The sequence below is a fragment of the Pungitius pungitius genome, chromosome 11 (assembly GCF_949316345.1).
Source record: "Pungitius pungitius chromosome 11, fPunPun2.1, whole genome shotgun sequence".
NCBI lineage: Eukaryota > Metazoa > Chordata > Actinopteri > Perciformes > Gasterosteidae > Pungitius > Pungitius pungitius.
In genome coordinates this window covers 11679071-11705674 of record NC_084910.1, presented here as the reverse complement: position 1 = coordinate 11705674, position 26604 = coordinate 11679071, and the positions used below count along the sequence as shown (strand labels likewise).

The 26604-nt window shown below is 41.3% G+C and overlaps 3 protein-coding genes across 7 annotated transcripts; all 3 read right to left on the bottom strand.

The window, feature by feature from the left end:
* Positions 1-990: 990 nt before the first annotated feature.
* Positions 991-21821, bottom strand: osbpl3b (oxysterol binding protein-like 3b). Of its 4 annotated transcripts, none has more exons than XM_037454815.2 (23): positions 21653-21821; positions 14623-14772; positions 12882-12998; positions 12244-12297; positions 11883-11996; positions 11482-11646; positions 11183-11324; positions 10437-10540; positions 10032-10124; positions 9795-9954; positions 9203-9333; positions 8600-8698; positions 7285-7422; positions 6597-6690; positions 6197-6441; positions 4571-4708; positions 4411-4474; positions 4217-4295; positions 3951-4095; positions 3043-3187; positions 2810-2936; positions 2148-2270; positions 991-1987 (listed from the first exon to the last, which is right to left on the bottom strand). In XM_037454815.2, the coding sequence occupies exons 1-23, from the start codon at positions 21797-21799 to the stop codon at positions 1891-1893; spliced, it is 2871 nt and encodes a 956-aa protein (XP_037310712.2). In that variant the 5' UTR covers positions 21800-21821; the 3' UTR covers positions 991-1890. The 4 variants fall into 4 exon arrangements, with proteins under 4 accessions (XP_037310712.2, XP_037310714.2, XP_037310713.2 ...); XM_037454817.2 differs by having other exon boundaries at positions 6615-6690; XM_037454816.2 differs by having other exon boundaries at positions 11183-11306.
* Positions 21822-23286: 1465 nt separating this feature from the next.
* LOC134132882 (uncharacterized) lies at positions 23287-24414 on the bottom strand. The gene is made up of 2 exons (XM_062565618.1): positions 24330-24414; positions 23287-24244 (listed from the first exon to the last, which is right to left on the bottom strand). The coding sequence occupies exons 1-2, from the start codon at positions 24393-24395 to the stop codon at positions 23411-23413; spliced, it is 900 nt and encodes a 299-aa protein (XP_062421602.1). The 5' UTR covers positions 24396-24414; the 3' UTR covers positions 23287-23410.
* Positions 24415-24527: 113 nt separating this feature from the next.
* Positions 24528-26416, bottom strand: LOC119197770 (sperm-associated microtubule inner protein 4). Of its 2 annotated transcripts, XM_062565620.1 has the most exons (7): positions 26192-26416; positions 25743-25825; positions 25587-25646; positions 25480-25509; positions 25241-25386; positions 25062-25150; positions 24528-24941 (listed from the first exon to the last, which is right to left on the bottom strand). In XM_062565620.1, the coding sequence occupies exons 2-7, from the start codon at positions 25823-25825 to the stop codon at positions 24732-24734; spliced, it is 618 nt and encodes a 205-aa protein (XP_062421604.1). In that variant the 5' UTR covers positions 26192-26416; the 3' UTR covers positions 24528-24731. The 2 variants fall into 2 exon arrangements, with proteins under 2 accessions (XP_062421604.1, XP_062421603.1); XM_062565619.1 differs by lacking the exon at positions 26192-26416 and having other exon boundaries at positions 25743-25994.
* Between the last annotated feature and the right edge of the window lie 188 nt (positions 26417-26604).

The window sequence follows — 26604 nt, the reverse complement described above, 5'->3', positions numbered from 1 at the left end:
ATTAATTACAAAGCCTCTAATTAATTAGATTAATATTTTTAATCGAGTCCCGGCCCTAGTTATTACTAATAATGGACATAATTGAATGAATCCTCGCTGAAGGGAATGCATGAATGTAATAGACTGCAGTTTATGATAGTTTATTTTAGACATAGTTTATCATGGACTGTGATCAGTGCAGGTGAGGATGCTACAAAGCTGGGTTTAATGAGGGCTTTGTTCTGTCTTTAATGGATATTTGTTGCCACCTGGCGGAAACAAATGAACCATCCAGCATCATATCTTCTGGAATTATGTCCACACAATTTCTGATTTAGATTAGATCAGTCAGCAATATCCTACTTTATTATGTGTTAGTATTCAATTAGTCGGACCAAGTGTTTTGCATGTTTTAACCCCACGTGACCTTGGTTGGAGGAACCCAAAACCTGCAGCTTTGAGCAAATACTCCCTTTTATTTCAGAGTTACCGTTCACCCTAACCCACATATCAAATTAACGCAGTGATGAAACTTTTATTCTATGGAGACTCTGATGATTTAGTTTTCTCTTTTCATGTTGGCACATTTAAACATTTGACTAGTCAGCACTTTAGATAATGGGCAATGTGTTATGGCCACACGTCCCAGAGAAACAGGGAGTATTTCACCTCTACTGTGGCCATACAATGGAAACGTAGAGCCATTAGTTTAGAGAATAATCAATCAAATTAACAGCAGGGCAAGAATAAGCATAAGCAGCATTTGACCAAACTGCTTAAAACCACTAGTTCAGTCGGTGTATGTTTCAATAATTTGTTTATTATATTAAATGGGACTACATAGTGGCAGAAATGTTTCGTAATAATGTTTCTTCCTCCCAGCCACTAGAAGACGACTTTGGCTGTAGGAGGAGAGGAGCAGCTCTGGGAAATGGACCTGCAGTAACATAAATTCAGCCAGCGCAGATGCCCCCCCCGCCAGCTCTCTGATCCCGGGGGAGTCCCCCCTGCCACATGAGCCAACTATTTGATACACCCAACATCTCCTGCTGAACTGAATGCAGACTGAATTCTACAAAAAACAGCGTAGTAGTCACAATGACTCAGCAAAAATGAAAAAATTAGATCATTAGATTAGATAGATTATTTTAATTGAGCTCATGGAGCATGAGCATCTTTTGGAGACTTTTGGTCCAAAAGCCCAGCGTCCAGGAAGACAATGGTGCAATAACAGAGATAAAAGTGACATTCTTTTACTACTGCCATTCATAGTTGCACAATCATTCACACACTCATAGCAAAAAGCAGAAATTACTCTTCTGAGACTGAAAGAAAGGTTCCGTAAGGGTTTAAGATATAATGTGAACAATCCTTGTTTTGGTCCATGAAAAAACACATTGTTTAAAAAGATCTCAGCGATGCAACAACAATAAATTAAAAGAAAAGAGAACTTAAAAAGAATGAGTAAGGCATCAGGCAGGAGCAGAATAAATATTGGTTGTGTACCCTTCATCAATGGCATAGCAAGGCTTGTTTATCTTAGAGGTAGAAATGTCCATGATTAGACAAGAGCTAAAGTTGTTGTTGCTCAAATCGTTTCAAGCTAGTGTAGACCAGTTAACATTTTTGTTTTTCTTTATACCGAGTAGTTTCTCTTTTCTCGGTTTATATGGTACAGTGTACCATTTCAGCTGAAAACATGGGCAACAATTGCCAAATGACTCAACATTATTCTAAAATGTTTGAATAAACATGTTGACAGAACTTAGATAAGCACTTGCTATTAAGGCAAAAATGTTGATGATGCTGGATGTTGATGGTAAGGCTGTGGATGCACACATCCCTAGAACCCAGTCTTGGTCACAGTAGAGGTTGTGCAGTTCAAAATGTGCAAGATCTGCAGTTCAGCGGTCACCAAAGTATAGGGAAATCCATTTGGGCGAAGCCAGGGTCCTTCCGTAGCTCCCAGTATGTGTTGTTGCTCACCCAGGTATCATCCTTTGACTTCCTGTGGAGGCAGAGGAACAGCAAAGGTGTGATGAAGAGTTGAGCATGTTAAAATGGAAGTTCTGACATGCTTCATTAAACACCTTTTACTGTAAGAACAGGCAGTACCCCACAGATGAGGATCACAGCGAGGAACTAATACATCATGATATTTACGCTACCTGAAGAATTTAGGTTGATGTGTTACGTTGTTCTCCTCCAGGACTTTCCTTCTCTCTCTCTGCAGCTCTTCAATCCGCTGCTTATGCTCCTCCGCAGCCTCCAAGTTCCCCATCTCCAGCAGTCTGCCAGCGAGACACATTCAGTTTGCAAAGAAAACCGTCATCAATAATATCCACATTTAATCATTATGTTCTTTTGGTAGAAATATAGTTTTTTGGATCGCACTGGGATTTAATACTGATGAGCTTACATTTCTGTTAAAATATAGGAATATAGGAAGTGTTTTTTCTCATCAAAGTGTTCCTCCTTGAATGATCTGCATATTGTTGTGCTGAGAACATTTCACAGACTTTCAAACACAGCTAAAATTGGTTTGATGAATCTGAAAGTGTCTGCCTTTAGTTGCTATTTTTGTATTTATTTACAGGTCACGATATGATCGATATCCGCGTCAGATGATGAAAGATGCTCAGATATTCACTGTCATCGAGCTGTTTATTTTCATATTGATGCCACATGATGGTCTGATTCTCTGGCAGAAATCTTCTATAACAATATCTTTAAAATCGTCGCCCTCTTTACTGACATTTAAGAAACCCGGTTGCTGAACGGCGACAATAGCCACTACTGCATGAAAATACAGTTGTTTATTCTCTTGTACCTTTGGTCCACACGTAGTCGGGTGTCTGAGGGTGGCAGCAGCAGTTGCAGGGATGGGTCCAGCTCGTTCAGCTCAATAGCAAACTTGGTGAAACCGTAGTACTGCTCAAGGTCTACTGGCATTGCATCTGCATCACACACAAATAAAATCCACTGCGTTATGGATGCTGTCAATGGAAGATATGCAACGCAAAAACACAGTCAGTGCATTCTGATGAAGGGAACTTGTCATACTCGCTCTCCAGATGCATGTGGCTGAGGGTGGGTCCCCGCAGAAAACTGCTTCCTGCCACTTTCCAAAGAGTCTGTGGACGACCTTCCCTTTATTATCTGTGACGGCCCCCTCTACCTCGTTCACACTTGAATTCCAGTATTTTGCCTGGGAAAAGAATTGGAAGGTGGAGCAGAACGTTGTTCCGTCCTCTTAGTGTGTATGAACAGAAAATGCAGGGGATCGCAATCACGTCCTCTTGCTGTCAGCAGGTGTCATTGTTGTGTAAATCAATCACGAGCCCCACTGGGTGCCGGGATGGTGCGCTATTGGGAGATGAAGATGCATAATGGCTTGTGACATGTCTGGACCTGCTACCCCGCACAGCTTCAGGAGGGCTCTCAAATGGGCTCAGGCTAAAGCAATTAACCTTCTCCTCTCAGTAGAGGCTTCCGTACATCAAACACTGAAAACATCGAGGGGCTCTTGGTGCACTGCAGCTGAAGAGCACCATCTGTGTAGAAGGTCTGTGGTCTAATGGAGGGACAGCATGCTGAAAGCTGGTGGGTGACGCATGTATGCGGAAAAAATACCCTTTTTACTGCTAATAGGTTATTAAGACCAGGTGCATGTCAACCAACCCAATTGTATAGCAAATGAGCGATAGAGAGGGAAAAAAAGAAAGTGCAACTGTATGATGCACCTAGAATACCTTAGAGGACCAATATGTATCGCAATCTTTTAGATAACTTAGTATTCTGGACTCAAAGTGGTGTGCAGGTACAATATCTGTCCCTAAGGCCTTTAGCAACAATTATTCAAAGCTTGTGTCTTTAAAAAAGTTCACCAGAAGCTGCATCAAAATGTCGTTGGAGCTGAAAGAAGTCCTGCGTACAGCTACTACATGTAACCCTTTTCATGGTTGCCTCACCTTAACAAAAGTGATCTTACACTGACAAATATCACTGCTGGAGTTTCTGATGGAGATCTCCCCATAGTGCTCAATCCAGCGCTGTCCACTGAGAATGTTGTGGATGCAAGACGTCACTTTGTTCCACTCGTAATGGTCACCAAAGCTAAAAGAGTGGGGATTAAAAACAACGTACCTTTTAGGATCACAGCTTAAACCATTGCTTCGTAATTGATGCGCTCAGTGGACTGTACGGTCATTGAGTAAATTATAGATGCAAGAATCACCCCGGCAGAGTTACGTGAGTGGTACCAACAGGAACAATCTCCATCGACTTCCCCCAGAATTTGTTCTTACACCGCACATCTAAATGAAAAAAAAGAAAGAAAATTGTTCACATTAACGTTTATTTGAATAAACATATACTGTAATCTTCACCGACAGGGACAATGGTTCACATTCATTTTCTATATTCCACTACCTTGCCAGAAGATAAAGTTTTTAGACTCAGCGTGGCAAGCTGAGATTGGTGGGTGATGGCTGACCTGACAATGTAAAGGGTGACAAAAAGCATGCTTTCAGCGCATTATTATCAACATACTGCAATTGTGGATTGCAGAGAAATCAGAGTTGATGAATACCTGCTCTGCAACAAATCGCAAGCCTTTATCTGGCCTTTCACATTCATATGTCTCCCCCAGGACGGGGTTGAAAGGCTTTCCCCCAGTTCTGTAGTAGCTGGATGTATAGCCAGATACAACGAAAGTAGCGATGTATACCTGTACAAAGAGAAACCAATACAGTTAGCAGTGCTTGATTTTTAAATTGGAAAAACGATTCACCTCAACTGATGTGCAGCGAAAAGCTGAATTTACCTTGTGAAACTATGAGGATAAAACAGATGTTATACGTTCATTTATTTTTTAGTGTATTCAGCACGATAAAGGTCCAGATACTCTTTCATTAGTTGCACTGAGCCATGAGGGAGCTTCAACATTATAATGGGAGGGCAAAGACGGGAACTGACACTGACTTTGTGTGCTATTCATTTTACATTTAAATATAGTTTATGTCATTTTGTTATTATTATAGTAAGAATTCATTTTCTTTAATAAACAGACATCTTCACAAGGGGTATCTTCTCACCACCTCCATCACAAAACAACATCCAACCAACAAACTCCTTCACCCCAAAGTAAGTCATGTACACGTGACCAAAAGGAAACACGGAAATAAGCAGAATCTTCCCGTGTGAAATCTGCAGACAGATATTAGTTTATCTTGCACATGATGGTCCTGGTCTAGAGAAACTGCCGGCCAAAATAAAGGCTTCTTTGCCTCTTGCAATAATGCTCAATAGTCCATTGCCAAATGTTGACTTTGCTGCCAGCTGTTGTGGCTTTTTCTCAAATCGCCCTCCGATGCCAACAGGAACTGAATCATGAAGTCAAAATTAATGTTGGATGGGGCAGTTTTTAATTGAATGGTGATGCCAAACCGTAGAAGGCCCAAAAGCCTGTTGGCGTCCACATAGAAAGTGAATTTCTGCAACTGCTGTGATTGTCCCTTTATTATTCGAATATGTTTGGCCACTATAAACATTTTGCACCATTACATTTTTCTGGTTTCTGACATTACAATTAAGGAATATATTTACAGATATGAGAAGTGTATTGATTTTGCTTTGTTAGCTGTTAGTCGTCGTTTACAATATTTACGTAAAACTGGGAAACAGCTCGCCATGTTTATCAAATCAGCTTGTGTACTGATTAAAGATAGAAAATAGTCGGTTTCTAGAAGTAGTTTTTCATTTTCAACTGGGAGATGCACAATGATGTCTTGGTCTTCATGCTAAACAAAAACTAGTAAACTCCTGATTATAGCTTTATACTTATTCGACATATGGCATCAGTCCCATCTATTTGATTGCAAAAAGTTAAACATATTTCTCAGTGTCAAAGTATTCCTTAAATAAAGTAGGAGAACCAAGCCAATATCTTGTTTTCTTTATCGAAAGCCCCAAAATACAATTTTCTCATGCAGAATGAGCATATCAAACGCATGAGCGGAATGGAAAAATGTGTCTCCTTCTGTCCCAGGATTTGAGTAGTCTGCCAACAGGAAACCTTTAAACTTTTAAAGCAGTTTTCTGATTTAAAATCAGAAAACATAAGCTTCACCAAGTGCAACTCATTCTGCTACAGGGCGACATTTATGTGCTAAAAATGAACTGCTCACGCACTAAAACAATGAATTTCCCGTCTTACCATGCGTTCAAAGGGGTCCTGTGTGTTTGCAGCCCTATCCAGCAGCTCACTGTACTCCAGCTCCTCACACAGTCTCTGCAGGGTGTTGAGGGGCTCATTAAGTTGCACAGGCATGGCCACTTTGGACAGGTCTTTGCCGATGTTGTTCCTCAGGATGTTCCACAGGCTGATGGTGCTGTTGTTGGGGCTGGGCGAGGGCAGGCAGGATCTACGCTGATAAAGGACAGAGCCTTCTGCCACAGTGTCTGCGAACAGATGGTGTAAGAGGGCAGGAGACCAAAAGCTGTGGTCAATGCAACCAGCCAATATGAAAATCAAGTAATTGTGTAAATTGTATAAGTCAATTTTGTATTTTGTATTTTTATTAAATCTAGCCCGCAGTATTTGTTCCATAGTTTACCTGAGCTTGGTCTCTCACCTTCGGTCTCATTGCTTAAGTTGTCAATGGAAATGTTGTCACTGATGTCACTAATGTATGAGTCATCCTCTGATACCTAAAAAACATCAAACTTTAGCTGATAGATGCAGTCTTCATAGCGCTTGCAGTGAGGGCATGGCCTCTTTCAACATCCTGTCATGGCTGCAGGAAATCTACTCACTTAGAGATGAATGGTCCTTTGGGACCTTGTGACTCATTTTGTACCTCAATTTGCCGTATTTTTAGATTAAAGCAATCAACCTCAATTTTGCCATTACTTCCTCTACAGTTGTGATCTGATCTGTCATTGCTGCATGAACACTGACGCAAAGGCAAAAGGAAGTGAGGGCTTACTTATTTTACGGCACACGTCTTAAACACTTTGCTTTGAGGCGATGGTTTCTCTTTGAAATGGAGCAGGACTGAATTGTCGCAATGTGATTAAAGGTTTCAAACATTTTAGTGATAATATATCCAGAACCTCTGCTGGCAATTTTGTTTAAGAATGTTCTGTTTGGATTTATTTTTCTTTCCATTCTTCCCATAAAACAATAGTTTCAGCAAACAAGACAACTTATATCACAAGACATTACATTTTACAATAACAATAATAATTCCACTAAGCCACTGACCAATTCTGAACTGCTAACAGCAACAGTTGAGCACTTACCTCATTTTCAGAGGAACTAGCGGAGAGTAAAACTTCTTGAGCATCGAAGAACTCGGTCATAGACTCTGTGATGGAAGCTCCGCTCTCGTTAGATGTTTGGTGTACGAGGGGACGGGATTCATCGACAGAGTCTTGTTTCTAGGAGCCACAGTGTTCACAGATATAATTAAGAGTAAAAAGGGCAACATCATCATAACCAGAAGAGGTGGTGATCACAGGGTCATTTAGAATACAAAACACCACCCCAATGTGTTGGGGATGAGAGTTTAAGAAAACAAAAATAATCATGCAAAATATTGAGAGACAGTCACATTTACAACATTAGTTTACGGTCCAATTTAGACCAACACTGAAATTAAATTCAGTTTCATAGAATTTTACATTACAATGAAACACAGAAAAATCTGAAGAATTATGAAAAACGAATTGAAACATTATGCAACAATGAGCTTGGAGTCTCTTTCTTTTTACGAAGCGAGATCTGCCATCATTTAAACGGTTAAAAAGCCAAATAATGAACTGTACAAATCAGAACACTTCATAATTAAAATTCTATAAAGAAGTTATCAATTTACACTTTATTGAGAAAATATTCCATTGATTAAACCAATATATTGCGACTGTATAACAATATATTTCTGTATTAAGTATAGAGAGCAAGCCAGAAGGGGAAGTAGGTTGTGCCCACTTCCCCTCTCTGTGTATAAGTGACATAAAACAAGATGCAAATTCAAAAACAACTCATAGCGTGTGATCATTATTCTGAAAACAAGTCAAAGCAAAAAATAATCACTTTCCACAAAACCAAACATGGAAACGAGCATGCCCCTGCATCCTTTGTTTTTGCCGAAGCTGATCAATTATCTTGGGGATAATCTCAGAGGAGGCCCATTAGTTTTCAAACAAATTTCCAGGGACTTGATTAACAGCTCAAACTTTCTGGTCAGCAAATCAGACTAAAAGCGCAAAGAGCTTCTTTTAGGAGACAATGATGTGATAGGTAGACGTGTGTTAGAGAGACACAACCAAAGGACCGAGAGGAAGCACTTTGAACACATAATGGTCAGTGTTTCTGGTGAAGAAAATGATGTGTACTTCTTTTATAGTCATTGTTTTTATGAAAGAAAGTGAGAGCCGAGCGAGGGGGTGTGAAGGAAAGCAACTTTTGTTGGAAACTGGATGAGAAGGAAGGGGCATCCCATTCATTCTGAGGCAAAGTCAAGACTGCGTGGGATGAAAATATAGAACAGAGATAATGATAATCATAGTGATGGTGCGGGGAAAGGGAGTAGTGTCACAACTTTGCTGCACCCACCTGCACAGGGGCAGTGAGATTTAGTGTGGGCTCTAGGATGTGGGACTCGGCATGAATCTTGTTCAGGCGCTCCCTCAGCTCATAGTTCTGGGCTAAAGCCTGGGAAGATAACCAGCGGAAACATTGTTCATAGCACACACCCAACAAATAATGCCTCAGAGACTGAATGATCACATGACATCCTTTGCCTTTGCTTTTTGCCCCTTTTTTAAAAACAGTACTATAATACTACAGCCGTATGTGTTATCATTACAGACTCACTACACTTCTCACCCTTACTGACTGTGAGTAGGCGTCGGCTAGCACCCACAGCCGCATTTAAAGTCAAAGAAATGCGTTGGCGTAGGTAGCGCGTCAATTCTAACGTGGCATGTCAAATAGAAAGAGGCCTGCGGGTGGGAGGCAGCAGCCACAGGAAACGCGATGGTGGAATGTGCTCATGTTCAGGTGGACCAGCAGCTAATAACCATTCCAAGAGGCTCAACGACACTTCAGAGTGGGAGCACACGGCTTGTGAGAGGAATGTACCGGACGGAAAGAAAGTGGAACACAAGGTTATTTTTACTGACTGATTTCGGTGCCTTTATGTGTTGTTTCACGTACCGTTGACAGTGTGTTCTTCAAACCGACCACCCGCGGTGAGGTAGGGGGAATTGTTTCGTGGTTGACACATTGTTTTAATCTCTCTCGCTCAGAGGTTAGGGAACTCAGGGCTGTCTTCATGGTTAAATGCACTACAGCAACAAGAGAAAAATAAGGGCGCTTCAGCTGGAAAACATTTCGCAAAATAAATTCTTGAGTAATGCAGATCCAATACGTTCAGTTACTAGATTATCAGACAAGACATCCAATTAAAAGAGTGTCAAATTGTCAGATTTCTCAGCAAGCCAAAATCAGTTTGGCGGAAAACTATTGAAGACCTCTATTTGCTAAACTCAATGTAAACTTCTTACTAAGCGACAAGTAGGGGACATAGTGACAGGAAACATCCTCAGAATCCCAAAGAACTGAGACAACACCATTGTCACATCCAACTGTTATTAACAAAATAACCATGCCAATCAAATCTATTATGCAAACAAGACAGCAGGAAGACAGATGCATCTTTAAAACATTGAATATGACAGACGTCCCTATAATTCAACATGGTAAATCAGAAAGACGTCAAATTAAAAGCTCACAATATTTGACTCACGGTTGGTGGCTACGCGGAAGAAGTCCTCGTGCAGCTTTGCCACATCAAAAGTGGAATCAACGGATTCAGTGTCGGCCTTGTCATTGGCGAGTGCAGCGGTGGAGAGGTTGGGGTTCGAGGCGTGCAGGCGGATGGAGCCGGAGGAGATGCAGCTCGGTACCTTCAGTAGAACAGGAGTACAACTTGGAGAGAGAAAAAAGCTCAAGTACAATCACACTTCATCGTCGCGAAGCCTACCTGCAGAGTGGTTTTGACGTCTTTGTTGTAGTTTTTAGTGCACCATTTCCTCTGTAGTCGCTTTTCCTTCTTGGGGCTGTCAAATGTTGATGCCTCGAGAACAAAAGGAAAAGATATTTATGTTTGAGACAAAGAGGAGTGTTTTTTTTATTACTGGCAGTAAGGTCTAAATGTATTCTATAATTAGCAGCATGTCTTGGGTGTGTAAAAAACAATTGGTGGAGAGACACGATAAAAGACAAAACATCTCAGATTACTTTGCAGAAGATTCTTCCTCATCCAATATTTTTCATTTGATGAGGATAATTTACTAGCCAGTTTCTCAGACCTAATATTAAATCACAATAATGATGAGCAACTCGGCTCAGCATGTCAAGTGAAACAAACCAGAGATACCGTACTGACCTGCAGTGCCTGGATAGATGGAGCAGAGTAGGTTCGGTGCAGGACCTCCATACTCTGGAGCAGGTGGCTGAGCTCCTGCAGGCCCGCCTCACAGACTGACAGGTCTGTTCAGTGTAGGAGAAGTATAACACGGTCAGGAAGGGCGGGGATGAAACCAATTTAAAAAAAGAAAAAAGGGCAGTGCAAAAACACTTGCATGTAGTGGTTTGGCCAAAAGGAAAATTCCCAATCGGTGACTCCCAAGTTGTTGTTTTTTTGTAGGCACAAAGGACAGGTGACACGGCAGCAGCTAAAATTGTTCACTTAACAGACAGCAGTACGGGGAGCTACCTTACAATCCCTGGCTAATTTAAACCCTGGCAAGGAGAAGGCTTCAGAGGAGGAAGTGGCTGATGACACACCTGAATAATTGGAACTCCTAACTCATGTGTGTGGATTGTTACGTACATTTTCCACATAATGTCATAACTCTTTACTTCGTAAGGAAAATGTTAATGGGACATATCAGAATACTAATGGCCTAAACAGTTTAATCATTCTATCTATAAACTCAACAACATATTTGCATGAAAATCCCGGATTGAACCCAAATGTCACCAATGGTTCTTTGCCATTTTCACACTTTATCGACATGTTGCTCCGGAAACCAAAAGAGGCACGGGGAGTCACATATTAAGGAGGGCATTGGACTACTCGTGAGTGTTGAGGAACTCCCCAAATGATGAGGGACAGCTCTACTGTCTCACCTTTGGAGCACTTGTCCATGTCGTCAGATGACTGGAGCCAAGCAGCAACCTTGGCCTGGCTGTGGCAGCTCAAAGGGAAGTCTCCTGCAGAGTTCCCCGTAGATTGCCTCTGTATAGTCATGCACTGCGGGAGCAAAGAGACCTAAAGGTCGGTCCGATATCAATTTGCTTAATTTATATTATTCGTAGATAGGAGGACTTGGGTAAATATTGTAGATTAAATGACATTCTTGAGCAGAAGCTGAATCTTTAATAGACCCCTTTCAATTTAAAGTGTGCTGTGTAGTGCCCAAACATACCTTTCTGATAGATGCACTCTCCGCCATGCTGGGGGAGACGGGGGAGGGGTAGTGAGGATAGTAGAAGGACTTCTCGGTAGGGTACATAGCAATCTCATTTTGCCGATAGAGCCGATGATGACGCAGCTTGGAAACCCATTCATCAAACAGCTCCTGTGACTTAATCTGCAGAGCAGGTACAACAGTCAGAAATCAACATGGCGTGAAGGTTAAAAAACACATACACACACACACACACACACACACACACACACACACACACATCGCACATCCTTTTAAGGCCTTTTCAGGTTAGCACCCGTTGCAGGTATCAAAAAAGAATCATCAGAATAATCCATGTTCAGCATCACTTCCAGTAAATCTGTAGGGACTGCTTTAAATGAATTAGCCTTGTGGTTTACCTTCAGGTGATAGATGTTTTCCTCAGCATCAAAATCAATGCACTTGGCTTTTTTCTTAATGGCCATGACAGAGAGACCAACGTCAATGCAGCCATGCAGTTTATTTTTTTCAATCTGCAAGACAAAGGTAACAAACACAAATTGGACGTGTAATTAGGTGAAATGAAGAGTTAAAAAGATCCATGTGATTCCTATCAATATCACTATCAAATAGATTGTGCGGGGATGAGGGCCTTTCATATCTACGGGCATGCAAAAATATTTTGGCAAAGACAGGCAGCAGTACAACAACACACAATCCTCTGTGTCCTTTGTAATCGTCTGTAAGTGACAACCAATGCCAGCAGGCTTTTGTACTCACATCAGCACTGCACTTGCCGTACTTCAAGATGCCCTTGTCCAGGAAGAAGTATCTCTGTGGGCAGAAGGGAGTACAATGAGAGCCTGAGATGCTGCCGGAATGACATGCAACACCCCTGACAGCAAATCTTAAGTCCCTGTGAGACACTGTGATCATTACAGACTATGCATCTTGGCTATTAACCTCTCTGCAGTGAGATGTTTGTCATCCCAGGCTTGTGTCTTCCATTTTGTCTGCCTTTATTAATCTCATCCTGTGAATGTGACTCTTGGTACTCTGTTGAAAGCTTTCCCGGTGAGTCAATACTAAATGTATACAGACAGGCCATCAGCTAATGCAGCCAGGTAGTATCATCCCAGTGAAAGCTTTTAGACAGTCATTGACCCTGGTCACATGTGACTCCTCTGAGGGTGGAATTCGTCAACTGTGTAAGTTCATTCAATTAAGTTAAAAACACAAATTAGTCAGGTAAGCAGATTTTTAGAAAAGGAAAGTGAAAAGACGCAGCTTTGACTGAGAAATGAAAATTACACTGAGTTGACAAAAGCATCTAGAAATGCGTCATAAAGTCCATTACTCGCCAATAAGTGATGTGTGAGGCATTGTGTGTCATTTCGTAACCTGGCAGGTGAATGTACCTTATGCCATCCCTTCATGGGCCACTTCCTTCTCTTCAGCATGAAGCCCTCTTGTTTCTGGGGCTCCAGGACACAGCTGAAGCCTCCTCGCAGGCCCTCCACTATTTCCCAGCTGTCCTGTGGGCACAAATGGTTTCAGGGAGCTTTGACGTGATTTATAGATGCCAGCAGCTTGTGCACACCCATGTAGATCAAGGTTGATGCAAGGTTAGGTGACCTAAAACTAATGAATCATCCCCATAACAAAGACAAGGTCTCAAAAGCATTATCAATTCTAGTATCAATTTGTGTCTGTTTTAGATTTTCAGTCTCTCTTTCAATATAGAGTCAGTCTGTGGGAGATAAGAGCCGAGGGACAATTCAATTCAACCCTGTGAAATTTGGATCTTTACACACTACTTTCACCTCACGGTCCCACTTTGAAAATTAGCTTAGCTGTCGGAGCTCAACATTTACAACAATAATCATTTCCTGACTGAGATGGAGAACACTCTCCAAATCCTACTGCAAATAAAGAGATTTAGGTGATATTTCAGCACCAACTAATCCGGACAGCTCTGCTTCTGCGGTGATAATTCCAGGAAGGCAGCATGAAGAGAATACACAGAGGGTTTTGCAACATTTTTGTTATTAGAGGTATGTTTTTTCTCTCAAATTTGGAAATACACCCTTTATATATTATACCATTCAAGATACATTTTTAACAAAGAGACGATGGGTCTGAAAAGACATGGACATTTACCGGGACATGGCGAGCCCTCGGCAGCAGGCCGGGGCTATGGGGCAATTTGACAAACTGGCCACACTTGGTTCTGCAGTATTGTGACTTGCTCAAACCCCCCCGCCCCCACACCCTCTTACAATCACAATGAAAGAGCTGGCCTGTGCCCTGTGACCAACCATTTTAATACAACAGATGTGGCACAGTTCTGAAATAGAGGAGGGTCAAACAAATTTACACTGTTAAGTTGCACTACCGAAAAATAATGAGAAAAATGATGTTCAGAGGGACTTTTTGAGCCGTTTGAGGTGACTGCGTTAGTCATCTCAGAGTGCCTCTGAATGTTCCAGTGTATAACAGCTTGGACTAAACCCACTCTATCAGTCAGAGTGGCTGTCTGCTGCAGGTGAGGCCATCTAGAATAAACACTCCTTTCTGTAGGGGGTAGGGGAGATGGAGAGGGCGTCACTTGTGGGTCGTTCGCTTTCCCTTCGCGTTTATCACATCTCCCAATGACGTGCGTCATTGTCACACAATGCTGCCTGGGCAATTTTTCCTTAAGGTCAAATATATTTACATAGATATCCGACAAGAAGGCATGTCTTGGACAGCCGCTTGCCCAGCTCCGCTGAATGGTAAAGAATTGACCACCTCTAAAGCTCACTATTGAACACAATACAAAAGACGCTAGTATCTCATTACACTAATTTGTGTGTGAGAGAATTATACCTTTGAGGGGATTTCACCAAAATGGAATGAGGATGAGGCCTCCTCCTCTGACTGGCATTTACAGAATCAGTCAAAAGTTGGGACACACTCTCTCATTGAACTGAATGAGAAAATGTGTCTAAACATTTGACTGGTACTGTATAAAGACACACAGGCCTGTGAGAGAACGGGGCCTAATAGCAAAAGGAATTTTGCCAAGATACAGATATTACCGAGGACAGGCTATGGCTACTTTTGCATCACTATGAAGAATGTGGTTCTCCTGACCGTCTCAGCGCTGTTGTGTGTTACCTGTCGGCTGTCGAGCTTGGATGAGGCGCTGCTGTTGCTGCGTGACGCGGAGGATATCTTCTGCGACATGGCTGAGCTGCGCTCCTCTGAACCCATCTCTGCAGGCCGGCCGGTGCAGGCTAAGGCTGGAATACCCGGAACATTCCTCTCCTAAGAGCAGAAGGGATCAGGCGGCGAGAGGGTGGGAGCAAAGATGGCTTTAAGAGGCAAGCTTTAAAAGCATTTTCGGTCTGTCTCACTAAAAAATGCATTAGGTTGTTTGGAGTGATTCGTTTCTCCATTTTCAAATAGCACAATATGGGATGCTATGACAAGAAAAGCTACACAGAAGAATTCTGACCATTAACAAATGAAATTGAGGGACAAGACTGAATGATGTATACTGTTGTAGGAAAAGAAGATGCCACAGCATAATTGAATAATTCATTTTTTGCCCTTAAGGAGAGTGATTCATTGTTCAGGAATGCAGGAAACACATGAATCTAAATTTCCCATAAGAAGTGCAGCATGTGCGTATCAGTGTTGGAAGATGTAGTCAGACCCAAATAAAAGCAATACTGAAATGCAACTTGCAAAAAGCCACCAGGTCTTTAATTAAGAGTAAACACAGAATCACTTTCAACAAAATGTACTTGACTGTTCAGGATGTCACACAATGCTCTGGGAAACTATTACTGTCTCATATTTACTACATAACTAAACACATTTCTAGAGTCTATGGTGACATCTGCAAATTGTTTGTTTTGTCAATACAAGTGTAAAGGTTGTTGGGACCTTGAGCATGTGGTTGAAACAAACAGCGTTGGCCTGCAGGATCAAATAAGCTCTGTTTTATTTCTAAGAGCAGTTTCTGTGATTGTGCATGTGTATCCTGAGGATATAAAGCCTGGGCTCAAATTCATTCCTTCATTGTTCACAATGTGGAATACATTTTGACTATTGAAATATTGAGCATTCATAAATAATCTGTTTATTATTCCCTAATCCTGGGATGGTGTCCGTATTGATCTTATTGACATTAATCATTTCATGAATGATGTCTCATACCACCAAATAAACAAAGCTCCTACCAGATGCAACAGGAAACTGTTTCAAGACCAGCAGCCCCAAGAAGAGCTTCTTCCCCTCAGCTGTCAGTTTATTAAACAGCTGCTATTTTGATTTATTCATCTGCTGCTCATCAAGCACACTGCACTGCACGCTCACTGCTTCATTTGCCCTTCTAGATGGTAAAACGGCATTGTAATGTCCTAGTACTTGTATACTGTGCAATGACAATACAGTTAAATCTGAATCTAAAAAAGAGGAAACTGTAACCTTCAAAATATTTGACATTTTGATTTTGCTCTCACGTTTTCTTTCTCCCATTGAATATGATTGGATGATCGTACAAAGAGTGTCTCCTGCCGACTCGCACTGAATCAGACCCTCCATGTGTTGACAACCACTTTGGAGCAGCACCAAGGTTAATCACATTTAGCAAGCTTTGTGCTGCATAATGGCCACGGTGTTGGACAGACAAAACCGTAGTCACGTGACCGTCCTTCCACTGCTCTATCCGTGGACCACAGGCCGAGCTCAACTCCCCAAATGCAGTCGCAACAATCGATCAAAGTCACAGGACTCACAAACGGACCCAACCGCAGCAAAGCACTAATTGTGCATGTGGTCGGCTCGACAAAACCAGAGCGGCTGAGCAACAAACAACAATGATTTCTGAGACACTAAATGTAATCCATCCATCCACTCCATCCTCTCCATCTCCTATGATTTATTCATCAACTTTCCACTGATCACACCTGCTACGCCCAGCTCCGGAACACCGTCACCGTCACGGGCACCTTTTCATCTGATATAACAACACCACTTCTCAGGCTCTGATGGGGGCTGCGGCGGCACCGGCTGCTCCGGCAATGACCCTTCCTGTCTGAAGAGAACGCGCTCTGTAATGCGATGAACGAGAGATAGAAAAGTGATGCCATAAAACTACATCAGATTACTGCTCCAAGGGTTAGGGTTACTATGATTAGGTTTTTTTTTACTTGGTACACACATTACATATGTGACACATACATGAAGACAAATATGTACAAACAATTACAAAACCTCCTGATGGTAAAATAAAAAAGGCATTAGAAATATGCAACAAACCAACTGCTGACTGCTGAATAAGAATAATAATGTTATGTATTTTAAGTAAACATTTTCCTGCCCTTTATGTATTTATCTACTACGCAGAATGGACCAAGACCATATAAAATAAACTACAGCAAAACAATTTAAATGTATCAAAGTGAATTGTAGACCTGTGTTTAGTGGACAATGACTGAACAGTCTTCAAATAGTAAACCGAATACGGACAAACAAATCAATGTAAATGTAAAACTTCTCATTTACAAGTCAGACAGTTCTCTGTGCACCCTTGTTTCAAGGAACAGACACACACACAGATGTTCTTTCCAAAAGCCAAAGCAGTGTCGTGGTGAGGTGACAGACATCTGTCTCTAATGACAGATGTGGAACCAGCAGGAGCTTTAACCTCAAAGCTGTGCTGCTGTTCTCACCTCACACAATCATCTTTTTTTATAGGAAAAACCTCCATCTGGTAAGCGTAGTTGTCCCGGCAACTACTGGATAGATGTCTTGACATTTGACACCACCCATCATGACTCGTCCAGGATGAATTGCGTTTGCTTTGTGAGGATAAGGTGTTACGCAACAAGGGCTGCAACCAACAATTATCATTTTTGATCCACAATGTCAGGCATTTTACAGACGGCATTTTCTTAAAACAAAAAATCACTTTAATTACACAAATCATTCACTTCCAGAAATGTTCCTTCTGAGCCGCTGAGATATTAAGCCTTTCAAAACTCATATACCTGATTATGTAACTTTTAAGGCATTCCGGACAACAGTCAACAAACCCATGGTCAGCTATAGATTGGAGTTGACGTTATAGAGGGTTTAATGTTCTTTTAAGCCGCACTAACTCGATTCACTACAGCTGAAAGCCCTCTATTACATTCTGCAGTTCACGTTACATATGTTCGTCAGTCCTTCCCCCGTCTCCAGAGTCTGCCTAAAGCCTGACAAGCCCAGCAGCACTACAGGCATCATTTGGATGTGACTCACCACAGTGAACATCTCATGGCTTTTCTAGTATATACAGTCATGTTTGCAGGGGGAACATTGATGCATTTCAGTGACTAGAAGAAGTTGGGTTGGCAAATACATTTAAAAGCCAAACTAATTGTAGGAAGATGCAACACTGCTAGTGAGGTCAGTAGTGTCTAGGTGCTTTAAGAGGTTTGCATGATTACAGAGATGGAGTATTTGACTTTTTCCAAGCAGAAAAGAGGTGATTTATGATCATTTAAAACCCAGCTGTGAGATTTGAAATATATTTCAATTCTGAGCCAAAAAAGCTGTTGGTCCACATGGTTATGTTTACAGTCCTTGGTTTATAAAATAGCCAATTCTGTTTATCAAGCAAAGCATTTCAGCTTGAGCTGAACAGAAGGAGATGTCCTTTGCTGTGTTTGATGAAACAGAAGTTTCTAAAACTCACCCTGGTCTTATCAGCTCTGAGACAAACACATGGCTTCTGCATTCAACAAACACCATGTAATCACCTCATCTGTCCACTCCACCAGCCATTCTCTGACAAATCCTTTCTGTGAATACAAATCTCTTTAGCAACAATAGCCAACTCTGGAGAGGTGAGCGGCCATCTGCAACGCCTCCCTAATTGTATTTGCTTTAATTCTTCCTTTACAGGATAAACTCATCTGAGGGTGGTTTGCTATGAGCACAGATATTATTCTTCCTGTTTGTTTTGGAACCAGAACTGCCACAAAAGACATTTTCTTCCCACCAAAGGAGACAAAGTGCATTCGATTTCATGTGTCTAAAACGAACCACTTTGATATCAGTGATGTTATTGCATCTGTGCTTTACCCTGCTGGGAGGATACCACTTAGTCTCTGTGATTTCATTATGTGAAATGCAGAACAAGTCTTTCTTGGGTGGGGAAGAAAAACCCTGGTATGGATGGAGCAAAGGAAGTAACAGGATGAGAAATCAACAGAAAACAACATTCTCCGGCACAACAATTAAAGGATTTGTGATTTAATGCTGAAATATACCTGCTTGTTATTATTCCGTATTTCTTTGCTTTGACCGCAGCTACCAACTGATGTAATGTCTCTGAGAGGGGGTTAAGATTTTAAGTACAGTAAGAGTCAAACACTGGGAAATGCTCTTATTTGGTTTATTTAGAGAGGAAGATCGACACTTATAGAACTAAAAAGGAATTATGCATTTTACGTGACTAAATTAACACTTAACCGTCATACAGACGACTGAGAACTGTCTCCTATCAATGATGATCAATGATGTCTCATAGTCTTCATAACACCATAAACAGTAGATGGGCTCAGATCGGAGACTTCTACAGGCAAATAAAATCTGAATGCATTGTGTTTGGGTTGATCCTGAAGGCCCTTCAACACGCTGCAATCAGTCCAAGAGTGGAGTTAATCAGTGAATCACCTTTTGATTCTAGAGCTATCATGGAGAATAGAACATGGGAACATCCCAGATTTCCATTTACTGTAAGTATTTATTTCTTTAAGCAAATATTCATGCAGTGATATCTTGAGCATAGCAGCACCCAGCAAGCTACTCGCTCAGAGGATTGACACAGAGACTAAAATCACAAAATGAGATGTATTATTCATTGGCACATTGAAAAAGCATGATAACCTTTGCCAGCCCACATCTGCACGTAGGGCCACACAATCTATCATGCCCCTAAACTGCTTAAGACATCGTGGTGACAGGTTGCCAAGGACAAGAGGAGCTACTCCAAAAACCAAACCCACCCTGCAGAGCTTAAGTCGTGCACGTCTGCCTTTGCCCTCCTCTCATTTTTAGAGAGCTGAAATAGAGTTTAATGAATTCTCCACTTTCACCCAAGAGAAAATGCTTGAAGTTGTTTCGGTAATAATGACACAGGGACAGAAACAGTTCCTCCAATGATAACTTCCTGCAGCATGAGATGTATTTTCATTCACGTCTACTAAACTTTGGTATACGACAAGCATCCTGTTCATCAACCACATCCTCAACGTTCCCCTCCCATCACTTTTTATTTCTCATCCGAGTGTGACTGAGGTCCTCTCTCTTTTTATTTTTTTATTATCACGGTGTCTGAGAGCCTGACAGACTCATAACTCAACAGCACCTCATTAGGACTCAGAGTACAGTCACAGTTTAGCTCGAAGCTGGATGGACAGTTTGGGCGTGTGCTACTTTTTGTTTTAGGCGAGCTCTACCCCTTATTAAAATTTCATGCTAATATCTTGCAACCTTTTAACAAAGTAATGAAAGCAGCCTTCTTGCTTCCTTCAGCCGCTCTAATGCCTGAAGGAGAAGACGACTGCCATTATGTCTTTAATCGGAAAACCATCAGACAGACAGGATGGTGTAACATCAAGGCATTCTGGTCTTAATTATTCAACACAAGTGACATTTTTACACCAAAGTTATTTAATACGATGTGTCTTTGCTACTGGATAGTACCATTGCCCTTTGTTATCTCGTCTAGAAGAAAAAGCAGATATTTGTTCCTGACGCGAGTTGGTTCTTTGGCTAAAAGTCCATCTACCTGTTTACATGTGAAACCACATTAGTTATTTATGGAGACCAACTGCCACGGTAAAAGAGGCGACACCTTCCCCACGCACAAGATGCTATTTATCAACTTCCTACGTTATTTTCTCTGGTTGTTAAGATTTTTACATTGGTTAGCTGACCGTAAAACTCAAAACTTAAAAAACAGTGTTTTGGTGATTGCATAGTTCAATGCAATGCCCCATTGCTATTTAAGATAAATGTCTCCCTGGTTTCGACTGCAATAACTGATTTAGGTGTGTTGAGAACAGAAAGCCTGCAGGGAGCCGGGTGAACAGATGGACAGTGTATAACAGAAGTTGTCCACAGGCTGAGTTTGACAACCCCCCCCCACCAAGTGTTTATTAAAGGAGAACCTCAAAAAAGCAAAGAATCCAGCCTGTGAGAACAGTTCCACTGATTCGGATTAAGTTGCTCACATGCAGGATGTGCATCACCTTAGACCTTTTTACAGAAACTCTCAGTTGGTCCTTTGAGCCCCCCCACACTTAAACACAAACAGCCCAAGCAGCTCCTGAAAAGCCCCTTCTGTTGCACAGTTGACACAACACACCCTGAAGAGCTGAGATAACCTTGCGCAAGTCCAAAAATTACAACTTGTCTGCAAGTGAGCCACAGTTACAAACAACAAGGCCTGGACTCAACTAAACATTTGGGTGTTTTTTCCACTGTTGTTATGGTGGATTTATACTGAATTGTAATTATCTGGGGCCGCTCTAATAACTGCATTCACATATTATTGTATGTCTGACAGTATTGTAAATCCTTCATTATTCATATAAATGAAAATGGATCCCATCTTTGCTCACTATCACTCACGCCTACATCTATTCAACACAGAGCTACAGCCACTCGTGCACAGAGGCACATTATTCATACTTTTGGCATGTGACTGAGATTTTGTAATAGTTTGCTGCCGTGTTGATTCACATGGAAACAGTAAATTATCCACAACTTGTCTTCACTCGTCCAGAAAAAAAGAGGAAGGGAGCTGAGAGTTACCATGGTGACAATAGGAATATTTTAATGTTTACAGTAAGATGCAAAAGATTGACTGCATGGAAATCCCAGAAGGGGAGCTAAACTCAGTGTTTAAAGTAGTAAATGCGGTTTACATTTAGCTTATTTGACTTGTATGCCTTACAAGTGAGCGCTCAGAAATTGCACTGCCGTGTAATGTTTACACGCTGCCTCGAGGAGCAAGAAAACAAGAAGTGCAATGAACTTTTAAATCCACTTGAATTATTCAAATGACATCATTTCCAAAAAAGAATAATGCTATTTCTTAAAAGACGATTACAGTCGCCTTTCCCAAGGACGAAAAGGCACCCACCTTGACAAAGTTACAGATGTGAATTCCAGTTGATGAAGACAGAGATGTTGTAATCAGTCGGTTTGTAACCAGAGTGAGAGACGCAACGAGGAGGTCCTTACAGCACACAACAAGCAACGCACCGTCCAGCTCTGCTCTGAAGAGCATCAGTTTGTCCACCGCTGTTTGGGAGGCGGGCAACACCCTGAGTGACTGACTGAAGCCAACCAATTAGAATTCAGGACACAGCGCTGCGTCAGAATGAGAGGGCGGGGCCGTGTCCGTGACAGCATATTTTTCCGTGACGTATTGAGGAAGACCCAAAAAGCAAGGACACGCAGACGTGAAGCTATTACTTTGCTCCTCCGTTATCTTTCAGTGATTGTGGTGATTGTGGATACATTTCCAAATTACATGTTTTGTGTCCTTTGTAGATAAGAAGATTAATTAATTATTTTATTTATTTTATTATTTTTGTTTTTAATCATAAAACATGATCAATTGCCAAAACGATAGGATGACCATCAGAAAAATAAAGAAAAGTCAGGATGATAAATGACAGAACTTTATTCCGAGAATGTTAAATGTTAACATACCGCCATCTGCTGGATGTGTTGTTAAATGACAGCTTTTCAGGAGAGCTCACGGCATATAATAAATATCTAGTAATAACAACAAAATAGCATTTGTAAACAGTTTGGGAAATAAAAAATATTTGCCTGTACATAGTTAAAATTTTTAGGGGACGATAAATGCGACAGAATTCCAGTTATTTTATGTATACATACAGATGCAGGTTTTATTATACACGTACAATAGCAAAAGGGGAAACAATTGATTACCAATAAAAACCCACTTGGCTACAAATTGCACTACAGCTAGATCTACAATATTCTACAATAATTTTCAGTTGTCTATTTCCCTTGAAAGAGATTCTCTTATTTTCTGAAAGCCTGAATAAGAGCCTCTTAAATCACACAAGGTTGCAGGCTCCCTGCTCAAGGACTTTCCAGAACAAAAACCTCTTTGCAGAGATTCAGCCAGACTGCAACAGATTACGTGTAAAAAAGCCATTTTTTCTTTTCACACTGGCAAGCTGGAAGGTAACTGCAGCACGAGAAGACTTCCATAACACACCAACACAATACTGTGTTGAACTCTGTGTGACATTCAGGGAGGAATCTCATCTTAAAAGAAGTTTTCTCCTTTGTAAATGTAAAACCATTTACACTAAAGACCCAAGCATTCATGTGTGTCATTATGAAGTTACAACCGCTGAATATTCACTCTGTGTACAGACACACTGGACTCACAGGAGTCTGCTTTGAAGGTTGTTCCTTTCATTTCAACCTTAAGAACAACTGTGGCTTATGAGAGCGTTTTATAAGGCGGTAATTTTATAATACTTTCTAACCAATTCTTGCTAATTGAATGCGGAGAATGTTGAGAGTACAGAGTACAATATGAATCATATATATATAATTGTTATTATTATTATACTTTTCCACATTGAAAACCAGTGTATTAATGTCTGGGTTTCACCTCATTGATTAAATTTGGATCCAAACATTTATACCAGACAAACTCATATATCATAAAAACTCTGCGCTTGAGTCCTCACTTCAACCTGCTCCAGCCCGACACTCTGACACAAAACATTGTAACATACTCAAGGTTTCTTACATTGTGTATAATGGTTTCATTCTTAAAAATTCTAGCTCTCAAATTAAAAAACAACTATTATTTGCTGCTACATCTGGTGAAAAGTCATGTCCAGTGTCATCCATGCAGGTGGTAACAATTGATCCCGTAGAAGTCGTGCTTCTTCCCTGTGACCACGTTGTCCCTCAGGTTCACGGCAGCAAGTGCGATGCTGCGGTTAAATTCATGATGGGCCTTTGACTTACTGAATGAATTTTGAAGGTCCAGGAGGCAGAGAGCTGCTCCTTCTCCACCCTGCGATCCAACTCTGCACGCGGGGCGGATGCCTGGGAGGACAGGAGGCCTCGGCAGGATGCTGGGATTGGACGTGCTGCCTGGCAGCCTTCTGCCCTTTGCCCTCTGCTGCTCTGAAGCTGCCCTTGATGATAACTTTGCATTTGATCCGATACTTGTCAGCTCTTCGACCACAGATGGCTGTCTGAAGGTACAAAGATGTCCCCCACGCGGCTCGCTCAAGCTCTTCTCACTGGGGAGCCCCGTCTCTAGGGCCGGCTCTGGAGCTGAGATGTTGATCTGGGACAAGGGGACCTGCACTGGACTTGGACAAAGTTGTAATTTGCCGTTTTCTCTCTCCCTGCTCTCATACAGAGAGCTCCTGCCCTCAGTTGGTGGCTTGTGTAAGACCACCGGCTCAGTGCTCTGAACTTCTGTGGAGCCAGACGTGTGCTCGGATTGATTTTGATACTTTTGTTTAGCTTGTGGTGTCTCGTTAAAATTAGCGGAGATCTCTTGATGCCCGTGTTGGCTCATAGCAGCAGGAGGAGAGCATTGGTTTGGAGCTTGAGATTGATTTGGGAGTTCAAGAGCAGTTGGACTGCAGCTTTCCCGCTGTCTTCTTCTACATCCTCCTCTGGGTTTGGAGGGAACAAATACAGGAAAAGACCTTTCTCTCTGTAGGGGAAGGAATTTAATGGGATTAGTGTTGCCCAGAGCAACTGCTGCTGTACAAAGGTGTCATGTTTTTCAAGGATTCTACCAGTGGTACAGCATGTGTATTCATCTCAGTAAGGTCACAGATTTTTTCCTTGAAATCATCCATCATGAGCGGATTCGCTGGCCCAGATCCTTAAAAAAAATCAAGTAACAACGATAATGTTGAAGTTAAAATAATGCATATCCTTTTTGTTCTAATACATAACTTTTCAGCTTCATGTTGGATCCAAAAGAACATATTCCATAGGTATTGTTTCTTATGTTGAAGGGATTTATACGAAATCAATTTTTGGGAAAGCAGGGGTTGATTTCTATTTTATTTCAGTCTGTCCCTGCAGAAGGGACAGAAGGTTTTGTGTGTGCCAAAGCTCTTAATGGTACAGGGAGCTGTAGTCCTCTCTCCAAATGAAAAAAATAGATTCAGACCCACTCTCCATTCCAATAACTATTGCACTGCACTAACAGTAAGATATGTTTGGGCTTCTTTACCTGTGTGGTGCATTTGGTAGGAGGTGACCCAGTGTGATCGCTCCAAATTCTTCAGCATGTTGCTTTTCCGCTCAGAAAATGACAAATCCCAGGCACGAGTTATAGGGTTGGGCAGCAACGTCTTTGGAGCAGTGGGGTGGAAAACCTGATTTTCTTCTTTCAACGGCTTTGTTTGCAAAAGAAAGAACACTGGTAAATTAAAAATAATCCTGAGATCAAGTGTGATTTGATGTATTGGTTGCTCTCATTGATAATGGGAAGCTATATAAAGCATTTTCTGACTCACATCTAAGGATCTGTGTTCTCCAGTCCACGTAACAGCTTTTGTCCTGGTTTTCATGGGCGTCTCTAAGACCTCATGTCTGTATGGACCACCTGCACATTGAATTAAAGACATATTAAACTTCACATTTAATATGTCTTTGATTAGATTTAACCTTTAACCACGCCAGGTTTTACTTTCACCTTTAGTTTTCCTCAGCACGGTGATGTTGTGTGCGACTCCTGTTTCATGGTCATCTGGGGAGCGGAAGGATGGGAACATTGCAAACTTGGAGATGTGGGATAAATAGGGATGCTGTTTTGGAGTTCCTATATTTATCATGTTCTCCCTGTTACCAGGAAATTAAATGAAGATGAAGCATAATCAAAATTTGAGGCAGACAGCTTTTAAAGATAAAATAATCAAAACAGAAATTACTCACGCTATATTGATATTAGTTGGTTTTGGTATGCTATGAAAAGAAACAACGTTAATATCATTCTTCATGTTAATAACGACTATAGCTTTAATAAATGAATGGCTACTCACAGTTGGTCATTGAGACGAACTTTACTTTTCTTTCTGCCAGCATTGTTAAAACGTTGTTGACTGGTAGTGCGCCCGCAAGGGAAAAACATAATATAATAACATCTTTAATCTGATGTGTTGCATTTTTTATTTACATGCAAAATGTTTTACACTCACTCAGTTATGTGGTTTTCTCCGTAAGCAAAGTTCCCATTTAAATCAGACGGGGTGCTGTGGTTTGGGGAAGCCTTGGACACCATCTGTAATGGCATGTTGACACACATGAGTCCATAGTGTATCAGCGTATGCTGCAGTGTGAGTAAAACTGACAACTTATGCCTCGCCGAATGAAAAGAAACCGTTTTGATTCCGTCAAAAAGGCTGTTAAAGACCTAAAATGGAGCTATGTGACTTATCCCTGAAACTATATAGTAGACTTCTCCTAAACTACTACCTGGCAGCAGCCCAGGTTATGAATTAGATTTTGACCTTTTGATCGAGGAATATTTCTATGTAATAATACAAAATCAAAGATTTAAAAATTTGGTGAGGACTCATCAAAGGATTATTTACTTTTCATTAGAGACCATTCATAATTATGAAATCACACTGTCATGCTCACTTACCTGGTCGGGGGTAGAACGCGAATGGCACAAGAGCTAAATAACAAAAACTATCTCTTCTTCTCTCGCAGTCTTCTTGTTAAAAATGGTCAGATGGAAATGTTGAAGCTTTCTTCGACGGAGCAGAACTCTCTTGTCTTCACCTGTGCCCAGTGAGTTGGGATTGGATTCCTGGGACGGCCAGAGTGACTGCGTTACAATGAACAATAGCATCGGAGTGACACCCAATCCAGCCCACAGCACATAGTGTGTGAGCAGAGATGTGGTTTTAATAGCGCTAAAGCACAAAAGACTGAATACATTTGGTTTGCCAAGGTCCATAACCTGCAAGCTTGTGAAAATAGTTTTTTACCCAGTAATAACTCAGGGGTGAGGTTAGAATCTGCTAATATTTCATATTACATAAGTTTCTTGTA